General features: G+C 44.7%; 1 protein-coding gene across 1 annotated transcript; it reads left to right on the top strand.

Moving 5' to 3' along the window:
• Positions 1-5,905: 5,905 nt before the first annotated feature.
• Positions 5,906-10,833, top strand: IL1RN (interleukin 1 receptor antagonist). Its single transcript, XM_006876452.1, has 4 exons — positions 5,906-6,021; positions 7,561-7,649; positions 9,327-9,439; positions 10,612-10,833. Exons 1-4 carry the CDS (start codon positions 5,906-5,908, stop codon positions 10,831-10,833), a joined length of 540 nt encoding a protein of 179 aa, XP_006876514.1.
• The last annotated feature ends 459 nt before the right edge of the window (positions 10,834-11,292 follow it).

Raw genomic sequence — 11,292 nt, 5'->3', positions numbered from 1 at the left:
TGCTTATCCAGCAGCACCACACTAGGACTCCAGCTCCTTGTTGTTGTTGTTATTAAGTAGCATTGAGTCAGTTCTGACTCAGAGTTACCCTATGAGGGATTCTAAGGAACAGCTGGGTTTGAACTGCCAGCACTGTGGTTAACAGTCTAGTGCTTCTCCTACAGTGCCACATCAAGACTCCTTAGTGTGGTACTGAAAGATCTTCCTGTTCTGGTTCTTGTCCCTCACCCCAAATGCCACCTAGACTCCGGTCATCCTAAGTAATAAGACTTTTTGGAAAAATTGGTAGCATCAGGTTCTTTCTTTGGCTTAGGTTGTTTAAGATTTACTCCCAAGCACTGAATTACTAGAAATGCTAGACAAATGCATTTCTAGAAACCCTGAAGACCTAATAGGGCCTTTTATTCTGGGGCAAGCGCTGATTGCAAAGGTTGCAGCTGAGCTTTTGAGAGACTCTTGTGGCTGATGGGGGAGAAGGAGTAAAATTTGTCTCTTATCAGCGCCCTAGACTTGGGGTGGGAGGCTGGAGGGGAAAATGGGAACCAGAAATCAAGCTGCACACACAGGAACTGAAGCCCAGCTGAATCACCTCCACCCTTGTTTGGATGGTCATCTGAGTGCTCCTGGCTTAGTGAATTGCAACGTGAATTGCAAAGAAGCAAAAGTGAATTGTCTCCAGAAGAAGACAACATCATATGGAGCCTCAACGAGCTCTACAACTTTCGAGATACAGTGACCAGCAGTTGATGGAAAATAACCAGATATATACAAGGATGCTCTGGTAGCATAGTGGTTACGAATTGGGCTGCTAGCCTCAGGGTCAGCAGTTCGAAACTACCAGCTGTTCCACGAGAGAAAGATGAGGCTTCCTGCTCGTGTTAAGGTTTATAGCCTCGGAAATCCTGTACAAGGTCACTATGAGTTGGAACCAACTTCACAGCAATAACAACAACAATACAAGGATGCAAGGCAAACTGTAACTAGAGAAAAACAGAACAGGAGACCCAGCTGGAATTCAAACAATGGAGTGAGCCCTCAGATGCAGTTTTTACAAGAACTACACGTTCAAAGAATTAACATGCAAGATTGAAACATTTGGCAGAGAGAGAACTAGACTACAAAAAAAGGAACCAAATGGAAATCCTAGAACTGAAAGAGGCAATTGACTGAAATGAAGAAATAGCTAACTTTTATTGTACACTTCCTATGGGGCCCTGCACTGTGCTTACCACCTTACAGGCATCAGGTAGACATCTCAGTCCCTTTACAAAGGAGGCTCAGGGAGCCTCCAGGCCACCGTAAGGCCATGGGAACAGGATAGGAATTTTCTTGAGCCCACGCTGTGTCATGATCGAGGGTCACTCATAACTCTTAGGACACTGACTTAGACTGGTTGTTCTATTTCCTGTCTCATCCACATTCTTTCTATTATGACCAATGTCTAATAGCTCAAAACCAATTGTCCTTGAGGCTCTTCCAAATGCATGGCAACCCCATGTGTTTATAGCAGAACTGTATTCCATAGGAGTTTCAAGACTGTGACCTTTGAAAGCAAATCTCCAGTTCTTTCTTCCAAAGTACCTCTGGATGGCTTTGAGCTGTGTGACTTTTGGTTACTAATCCAGTTGTTAGTATTTGTGCCTCGAAGGGATGCCTTCTAGTACCCAGTGTCTAGCATATGAAAAGCATTGGGTACCACTGTGAAAGCTGAAAGCTCACAGAGGGAAATGATGACATGCTGATGAAAATGCAGAGCCCGTTCTCTATGTGATGTGGTAATTAATTCAGAAATTGGAGTTAAGAGCTGAGTCCCCAGAACCAAGAAAAAAATAAATGGAGAAATTTCCTGTGGGTAGAAACCATACGGACACCAACACTTGTACTTAGATGAGGGGGAACCAAGACTAGAATTGTGGTCATGAGTGAGGACAGGGATCATCTCCTGTCCCCGGAAGGAGGACTTCTTGTCATTGTCTACTAGATTCTGATTCACAATGATCCTATGTGCAGTAGAACAAAACACTGCCATGTATAGTGACCCCACGTGTAACAAACAAAACACTACCCAGTCCTGCAAAATCCTCACAACCTTTCCTTTGCGTGAACCCCTTGTTAAAGCCATTGAAGGTTTTCCTCTTTTTTGTTGACCCTCTACATTACCAAGCATGATGTTCTTCTCCTGAGAATATGTCAAAGTACATATGACAGAGTCTTGCCATCCTCACTTCTAAGGGCACTGTGGTTGTACTTCTTCCAAGAACACTTTTGTTTAGTCTTCTGGCAGTCTATGGTCTATTCAATATTCTTTGCCAACACCATAATTCAAATGCATCACTTCTTCTCTGGTCTTCTTTATTCATTGTCCAGCTTTCAAATATATATGAAGTGATTGAAAATATCATGATTTGGGTCAGCTGTGCCTAAGTTCTCAAGGAAAGAGGGTTTGTCTTCTTTGAAGTCAAGGTAGGCGTGGTACAGGAACGGAGGGAGTAAGTGGAGAGGTTGGGGCATTTGTAACCTATCTCACCTACTGCACCTGGGGCAAAGAAACACACAATAGCTGTCATGTGAGTATTTCCAATCTGCCAGTGTCAAGGCAAAATACATCTTGTGCAAGATCTCATCCCATGATGCACTTCTACTATTAGCCACATTTTACAAATAATGAAACTGAGACCTAGAATAGTTCAGCACATTGCCTGAATATGGCCCAACTTGTACATGGCAAGGGAAGTACTCAAACTCAGGTCTGCCTGACTTCATAAACTGGACTCACGATGTGTTGCCATACCCTGACCTGGGGACTCCCTCTGCCTGTATTCAGGAAGACCTTACTGAGTCACTCCATGAGGGCACAGTGACAAAGATCATATACCTGGGAAAGACTGAGAGCCTTGGACACCAGTTCTCCAGGAAATGTCTGTCTCTTTGTGTTTGGGTTGGGAACAGAGAGACATTGACCCAAGAACTGCCATGTGGCTGGGGTGTGAAGTCCATCAATCTCAGCTTGTCAAGTTACTTCTCTTCATAAACATTTATAGTCATTTTTTGAGAGACCACTGATTTTACAACCAAAGAGGGTTTTAGAAGCAGCCTAAGACACGTTGGAGAGAACACATCATAGATAGATGGTAGCTATCTTTCCTTTCTCAAAGGTGTGTTGACAAAGTTAGGAACCTTAATAAATGTTCGAGAAAACGATAAAGCCAGATTCAACTGCTATTGGAAGTGGAAAATAATCAAACAGTTTCATACACACAGCTTTCTTCAGCCAAACAAAAGTAAAATCAAACCAGTTGCCATCAAATTGACATGAACTCATGGTGGCCTCGTGTGTGTCAGAGTAGAACTGTGCTCCACAGGATTCTCAATGGCTGATTTTTCAGAAGCAGACCTCCAGATCTTTCTTTCAAGGTGCCTTTGGTTAGTAGGCGAGCACTTAATTATTTGCAGGACTCAGGGATTCCTTTCTTTATTCAGTTATTGTTGTGGTTGTGGTTGTTAAGTGCCATTTAGTTAGTTCCAACCCATAACAACCCTGTATAGGGTTTCTGAGGAGGGGCTGGTGAGCTTGAACTGCTGACCTAGCCATCCAAAGCGAGTTTGCAGTCCAGTGCATCAACCCACAGCACCATAAGAGCTAGCCTCCACTAAAGCAAACAAGCAAAACACCCCATGGCCTTGGAATATTCATGGACTTCTCCCAGGTGTTTCTGAAGTTGACTGACACCCTTAAGGCCACATAGCTTATGAAAACATTGTAGAGACTCCTACAACGGTATGTTACATTTCAAAGCAGTCATTCAGGGAGGTAACAGAATGCTGGAAGGAATGTTCCATCTGCTCTGAAAGAACACTGTAAAATTTGTAAAATTCATCTACAGTGCTCCTCCTTTGAAGGGACTGCCCCTCCACTTGGGCACATAACTGCTGTGGAAGGGAGTGCCTTGGGCTGGGAGTCAGGAGTCCTGAAATTCAGAACATACCTTTGTTGTTAATGAGCTACTTGTGTGACGTGGGCCAAGTCTCTTCCCCTTTCCAGGTCTTGCTGGGTCTTCTGTAAAATGCTGATGAGGTGGCTTCAGAATATCACCAAAGTCCCATTTAAAATCCTAAAATGCTACCACCTATCCTTCTGCACAGTATGTGCTTCAAGTCCTCTTGGCTTTCAGAGAGCAAAGTTGAGTTATCTATATGAGCCTCTCCCCAATCCTGTTGCTGCATTGGCCAAGAATATAGTGACTACACTATGGACTTCCAGAAGAATGAATAAATCTCCCTTGAAAGAAGTAACAGCCAGAACAATCCTTAAAAGGAAGGATGGAATGACTTCATCTCGTATACTTTGGGCATGTTATCAGGAGGACGATATATCTCTGAAGAAAGACATGATGTGTGGTACAGTAGAGGGTCTGTAAAAAAGAGGAAGGCCCTTAATGAGACCAACTGGTACAATGGCTGCAACAGTAGCCTCAAATGTAGCAACGATTGTGAAGATGGTACAGGTGATGTTTTGTTCTGTTGTACATAGGGTCACCGTAAGTTTAAACTAACTCAAAGGCACCTAACAACAAACAACAATAGCCTTCTGCACAAATGGTACCCATCAAGAAAGCACCCTCTACAACTTCTGCCTATCCATAGAATGGACTATATTTACCTTTTTCCTGTCCACAATGCTGTAAGGATGGAAGTTAATGTTTATTGGTACTGGCTATGGACCAGAAATTTTTTCCTCTCTCCCTGTTTTCCTTCCACTTAAAAAGATGATCATTCTGTAGATGAGGAGGCAGGGACCCAAGTAGGTGAAGTCACTTGTTCAAGGTCCTATGGGTGTCAAATGACAAGTGGCAGAAATGGAATTTGGATTCATAATGTTCAAGTGCTGGATTCATCCCATTTGCCTAGACCCTAACTTTAAAGACGTAGGAATAGAGTTAGCTTCCAAACACCTCTCAGGAAGGATACGCTTCACTCTAGAGCAGAGTTGGATGAAGTCTGGGCCCACAGGCCAGCTGATTTTGTAAACCAAGTCCTCCTATTGGGGCTCAGTCAGATGTATGTGTTTCTATTTGTCTGTGGTTGTTTTCACATTTCAACCACCGAGTGGAGTAATCACAACAGAGACTTCATTGCCTGCAAAGTCTAAAATATTTACTATTGGGTCTTTGCAGAGAAGTTGCCAGTCCCTGGTTCCAGTTATGGAGTGGCACAGTGGTTAAAATATTCAACTGCTAGCCTAAAGGTTGGTGGCTGAACTCATCAGATACTTCATGGGAGAAAGACACGGCAGTGTGCTTCTGTAAAGATTTACAACCTTGGACACCTTATAGGGCAATTCTCTCTCCTAAAAGGTTGCTATGAGTTGGAATCCAACCGACACCATTGGATTTGGGTTTGGGTTTGGGTTTTAACTGCAGTACCATAATGCAGAACACTTCAAAGAACATAAAGTAACATGACAGTGTTCCATGGACAATGGAGCCCTATTACTACTTGGATTTACTACAAAAGGGAGTCATTTATGCTCAATTGTACTCTCTTGTTAAAAAAAAAAAAAAATTAATTAAGCAACAGTTGGAGGGTATCTGTCAACCAGTGGAGTGAGGAGGTAGCCTTAGTTTTTATTGTGCTCTTCTTCCCAGGAACTTAGTGATGGGGAAATAGAAATCTCAATTTGGGGGAAATTGCTCAGGGGGGAAGGGAGGGAATCAGTTACGACACAGCTATTTCAACATTCAGCCAGTTGAAAGTGGTAGCCGTGAGGGTTTCTATTTTCGGAAATTTACATTTCCATTTCGCAGAGCAGTGGCAGCATCCTGGTTTGGGTGAGCGACACCTTCTTTATAAGCCGCTCCTCTGGGGCCGACATGGCAGTCTACCTTTGTCTCATCGTGGCCACAGGATGGAAATGTTCAGGTGTTCCCTCAGCCACCTAATCTCTCTGATCTTTCTCCTGTTCCATTCAGAGGCTGCCTGTGGCCCCACTCGAAGAAGACTCTGCAAGATGAGAACTTTCAGGTGAGGTGGACCCCAAGGATGTGGGAGCGGAGGAGCAGCAAATGGGGACCTTCTACAACTCTTCCTGGCCACCGGGCTCGGCACAGTCTGAGATCGGGTTTGGGGCTAGAAAAGGGGCGGGCTATGATTCTAGGAAGAGGCTGCCACATAAGTCTTTATGTCTTGTCTTTCGAAATATCTGAGTGGCATAAAGTTCACTGGAAGCTTTGCTTACCTTCCAAGGACTTTGACAACTCAGTAAGTAATCAGGACTTAGGTCGGACAGAGTATGCTGGCTGAAGAAGCAGAGAGAGCTACAGTGGGCAGATACATGACTGCCCATAGCCGAACATGCCAGAAAGATTTTCAAACGATGCCTGTCTGATGTTGAACCAGCGCATTCCACTCACCTGGGGCCTCAGGTTCCCCATCTTTGAAACAGGGCTCGTGATGACCTCTGGCTGTCTTACAGGGCTTTTGTGAGACTAAATATACAGATAAAAGTATACGATGTCTGTGAAGTGAACAGTGCCTGAAAACTACTATGATTTGTTTTTCTTGACCACTAATTAAAAAACATACCAGTTATCAAATTAACTCCAACTTATTATGAGTCCATGTATGTGCTCCGTAGAGTTCTCAATGGCTGTTTTCTTTCTGGTTTTTTTTTTTGACACGTGTTTTATTTTTCCTTCCCCTTCACCAAGTTTATATTTGTCTACTGTGATTTTAAAACTTGTTCAGAGTCTAGTCAGACATCACCAAGAGTGTTGTAGAATGGCTAGGTAGTGGTGTAGATGAAGAAGAGACTACTGGTTGCTGCCTGTCCTCCTGCCCTGTGACATTCCAGGAGTGAAGTTATGGCCCCCAGGAATGACGGCACCCTCTTTCTCTGCATCTCTCTGCCCAAGGCTGTAGGCCAGGTTCCTGTGAGGGAGTGAGTATGCGTGCATGTGTGCTTGGACAAGCCCCTAGTCCTTTCCTCACATGGCTCAGCTCTGGGGAACTGCTGCTTCATAAGGTTTTATCTAAGCCTTTGATTTGGTTTGAACTATTTTAGTCATGTTCGACAAAGAGAAATCGGAACAGACCCCCATTTTTTTTGGGGGGGGGGAGGGGGTAAAGAGGAACAATAATGAAATAGAAAAACATACAGGTTGAAGTCCTGGCATGGGTGACATGGAAGACACATAGTGAGCCCTTTCAAGAGCCTGATGTGGCAGACTGGAGTATTGCCAGCACTGTGTAGAGTGACACACTTTCAAAGCCATGGCATTGGCTGCCATCTTTGAGTAGAGGTACCATTGTTTCCTACTACTGTCAAGACATTTGGTTGCTATGCAATGCTCACTCTGTCCTGAAGTCTCTAGCAAGGCATTATTTCTGTTAAGCACCATCGAGTTGGTGCCGACTCATAGCAACCCTATATATAATATAGGTATAGGGTTTCCAAGGAGTGACTGATGGGTTTGAAGTGCCAATTTTGCAGTTAGTTTATCCTACAATGCCACATATAGCAGCTGTCCACTACAGCTAGATCTGGGTCTTTTTGTTTTTCAGGATCTGGGATGTTAACCAGAAGGTCTTCTATGTGAGTAACAACCAACTTGTTGCTGGATACTTACAAGCAGCAAATGCTAAATTAGAAGGTAAGTGGTTGCTGGGAAAGCTGCTACTATGTTGGCATCAGGTCACTTTGCTCTGGGGCCTGCAGTATTGTGGCTGCCCCACAAATCTTAGATGCAATGTTGATGCCCTGGTGGGTCCTTGTACTGACTTTGGAGTCTGTGATGTCTGAACCCTGGAGGGTGAACATGAGCTCAGGAGGATAGGGGCAGGGTAGAGTCTAGGTCAAGAGCCTCCATCTACAGGCACCAGTGGTCCCAAGGCCACATCTGGGAGAGGTCAGAGACCAGAAGATAAAATTTACCCTTACATTGTTCCCATTCTCCTGCACAGTTCAAATCCCAGTCCAACCCCAAGTTAATACAAGTACATCATATGTGAGACAGGATTATGTTCATTTGTGCATACCACATTCAGTGGTGCTCTGGCCCATGCTCTACATCAACTGGCTGGACTTGGACAAGCTTTGCTTATTCCATTCCTGGTTGTCCCTTTAGCGAAATGAGTGCAGTGGGGTGACGTGACCTGAGATTACTGCAGTGTGGCATCCTAGGATGTCATCATGTCCCCGGTGTCTGACTTGGTAATACAGTATGGAGTTGTCTTCATTTCTTTATCCTCCCACCCCTTGTACCCTCTTCTTGTCTGACTTTGTAAAAGAGCAAGACCTACCTTTCCTGCCCTTCTTATAATTCTTCTAATGAGACACTCTGAAGCACAGAGAAGCTAAGAATTTTCTGCCACATGAAGGCATGGAGACCACTGAGGGGAGATGGCAGATTCAAAGTCACCGGGAGTCCCCATCGCCTCCCAAAAGCCAAACCCCCAGATCCACTCAAGAAGGTACACTCAAGATTGTGTGCTATTTTCCTTGCCCAAGAAGCAAATGTGCTGCCTTTTTAAAGTATTCAAGACCAAAGATGTCAGTTTGAGGACTGAGGTACACCTAACCCAAGCCATGGTATTTTCGATAACCTCATATGCATGTGACAGTTGGACAATGAATGAGGAAGATTATAGAAGAATTGATGCATTTGAGGTATGGTGTTGGAGAAGAATATTAAAAGCACCATGGACTGCTAGAAGAACCAAAAAATCTGTGTTGGAAGGAATAGAGCCAAAATTCTCATTAGAAGCCAGGATGGCAAAACTTCATCTCTCATGCTTCAGACAGATTATCAGGAGGGACAAGTCCCAGGAGGAGGAGATCATGCTTGATAAAGTGGAGGGTCAGTGAAAAAGAGGAAGATTCCCATTAAGATGGACTGACACAGTGGCAACAGCAATGGGATCAAGCTTAACGATTGTGAGGCTGGCACAGGACTAGGCAGAGTTTCACTCTGTTGTGCATAAAGTCACTATGAGTCGGAACCGACTCTGTGATAACTACCAATAACAGCAACATGGGCAACACATGTGCTTCCCTGGACCACAGATATTCTGGGGAGAGTGAGGAAAGGACAGAAACTATGTGCAACAGAATCTAGGAGATTATACTAGAGGAATAATTAAGATAATCTGCTGGGTTTGATCTTCAATTTGGGTTTAAACCAGAAAATAGGACTTCACCATCCTTCTGTCATTGGGGTTTTAAATGGGGAGATAGAAAGTTGACCCAGGGAGGGACCAGGCTTCCACATATTCACATCTCACACTTTTCTTCTCTATATAACCTAAGTGTTCCCTCTGCTCTTTCCCAGAGAAGATAGAAGTGATGCTCACTGAATCAAATAATGCATTCCTGGGAATCCATGGAGGGAAACTGTGGCTGTCCTGTGTCAAGTCTGGTGATAAGATCAGACTCCAGTTGGAGGTAAGGACCTGTTTTAGATTTTAGACCACCACAGAAACCCAGTAAGTCAAAACAACCCTAGTTTCATTTTCCTCATTATTCTGTGAGTGGACTAGGAATACCTGGGAATTTCTGTGTCACATAGTAGATACTCCCATGCGCCTATGTAGTTCAGAGCTAAACTCCTGTGACTGTATTGATCAGGTTGTTGACTGGGGCTGGAGTGTACAAGATGCCTCTCATCTTCCAGGCTTGCTGTCCACATGGCTTCTCATTGTTCAGTAGTCACTCTGAGCTTCCTTATAACATGGCGGCATTCCAAAAGGACAAGCCTTACTGTGCACATGCTTATTAAACCTATGCTTGCATTTCACTGCTAATGTCCTGCTAATGGATGCTGGCAATGATTAAATCTAAAGTCAATAAGGGAGGGGAGTACACTGGGAGTGAACAGTGGAAAACTTGGTTCACTGGGAGTCACCAATGTAACATTCTACCATGGAACCTGAATCACTGTCCTCAGTGTTCTTGACCTGCCCACCTCTCCCATCCTACCTCATCTGGAAAACCTTACACTCTTCTGGCAAACCTAAGCTCAGGACCATTCTCTTCCAATTCTTATCTGTTCAAAATTAGTTTGTTTCCAGTTCAGGGTCCTGTGTTCCTTAATCCCATGCAATAGTAGTGGCTATCCAGCTCTGGGGAAAGATGACTTCATCTCAGTGGCTTATTGTTCTAGATTCTAACCCAGATCTGAGTACCCACATGGTAGCACTGCCACTCTCCTCCTCCAGTGGACAGGGACACTTTTTTAGAGGGTGTCAGCCTTCACTGTGTGGAGTGGAGGTGACCAGAGAATTGTATGTAACACATCAAATAGCTGCAGTATTCTGTCCACATCCTTCACCCAGTCCTTGTCCTCTGAAGTGCAGATCCTGACAAAGCAGCAGCCTCCATAGGCCTTAGCCTCTGTTGATGTTGTCAGATGTTTACCAAGCTGATTAGCACATGGCCACAGTGGCCAAACTTCCAAAGTCAAGATGTGGCAATGGACAGCTTTTTGTGTCATTGCTATCCTGGGATATGGATACGAGGGCACATGGTTTCCTGCTAGTGACGTTTTAGTCAGTACTTCTCTAGTGGAAAGTGGAGTACATAGGACAGTTCTCACCTTCTCATGTCTTGGCTTCTAGGAAGTTGACATCACTGACATGGGCAAGAACAAGGAGCAGGCCAAGCGCTTCACCTTCATCCACTCACAAAATGGCTCTACCACCAGTTTCGAGTCAGCCGACAACCCTGGCTGGTTCCTCTGCACAGAATCTGAAGGGGATATGCCAGTCAGCCTCACTAACAAGCCCAGAGATGCTACCAAGGTCACCCAGTTTTACTTCCAAATGGAACCACAGTGCTAGCCATACCTCTTCACTCCACTCCATGGATGACTAGGGGGGCTTCCTCTCCATCCCTGCCTGGGGTCTCTTGGTGGTCTTGAGGCAGAGCTTACCCTTGGAAGGAGGTACAGAACCCTGGTACCAGGACTCTATCTCCAGCCTCCTTAGCTAACTCAGCCTCCATACTCCCCACAGAATAGTCTCTCCAAAATGTAAATAAGATCATAACACTCCTCTGTGCAAGTCCTTCAGTGTCCAGGATAAAACCCTAACTTCCTCATGAGAGCTCCATCCATCTTCCCAGCCTGGGAGCCCCTGCTCTCCTCCTAACATCTCCATCTCACCCACCATGTGTCCATGCTCTAGATGCATCATGCCACTTTCTCATCCCACCAACTGGCTCCCATGCCCTGTTTGTAAGTAAACGCTAGCCCAGGATGAAAGGTTCTATGTATCAGAGACCCTTGGAGTAGTTCCACT

This window comes from Chrysochloris asiatica, unplaced genomic scaffold, assembly GCF_000296735.1.
Source record: "Chrysochloris asiatica unplaced genomic scaffold, ChrAsi1.0 scaffold00380, whole genome shotgun sequence".
In the NCBI taxonomy this organism is placed as follows: domain Eukaryota; kingdom Metazoa; phylum Chordata; class Mammalia; order Afrosoricida; family Chrysochloridae; genus Chrysochloris; species Chrysochloris asiatica.
Note: the sequence above shows the minus strand (reverse complement) of the source record. Positions and strands in the feature narration are given on the sequence as shown.

Bases quoted from the DNA above. Each gene is read 5' to 3' on its own strand.
- IL1RN (XM_006876452.1), top strand. From the start codon at position 5,906: ATGGAAATGTTCAGGTGTTCCCTCAGCCACCTAATCTCTCTGATCTTT. The intron at 6,022-7,560 runs GTGAGGTGGACC...TTTGTTTTTCAG, and splicing joins TGCAAGATGAGAACTTTCAG to GATCTGGGATGTTAACCAGA. The intron at 9,440-10,611 runs GTAAGGACCTGT...CTTGGCTTCTAG, and splicing joins AGATCAGACTCCAGTTGGAG to GAAGTTGACATCACTGACAT.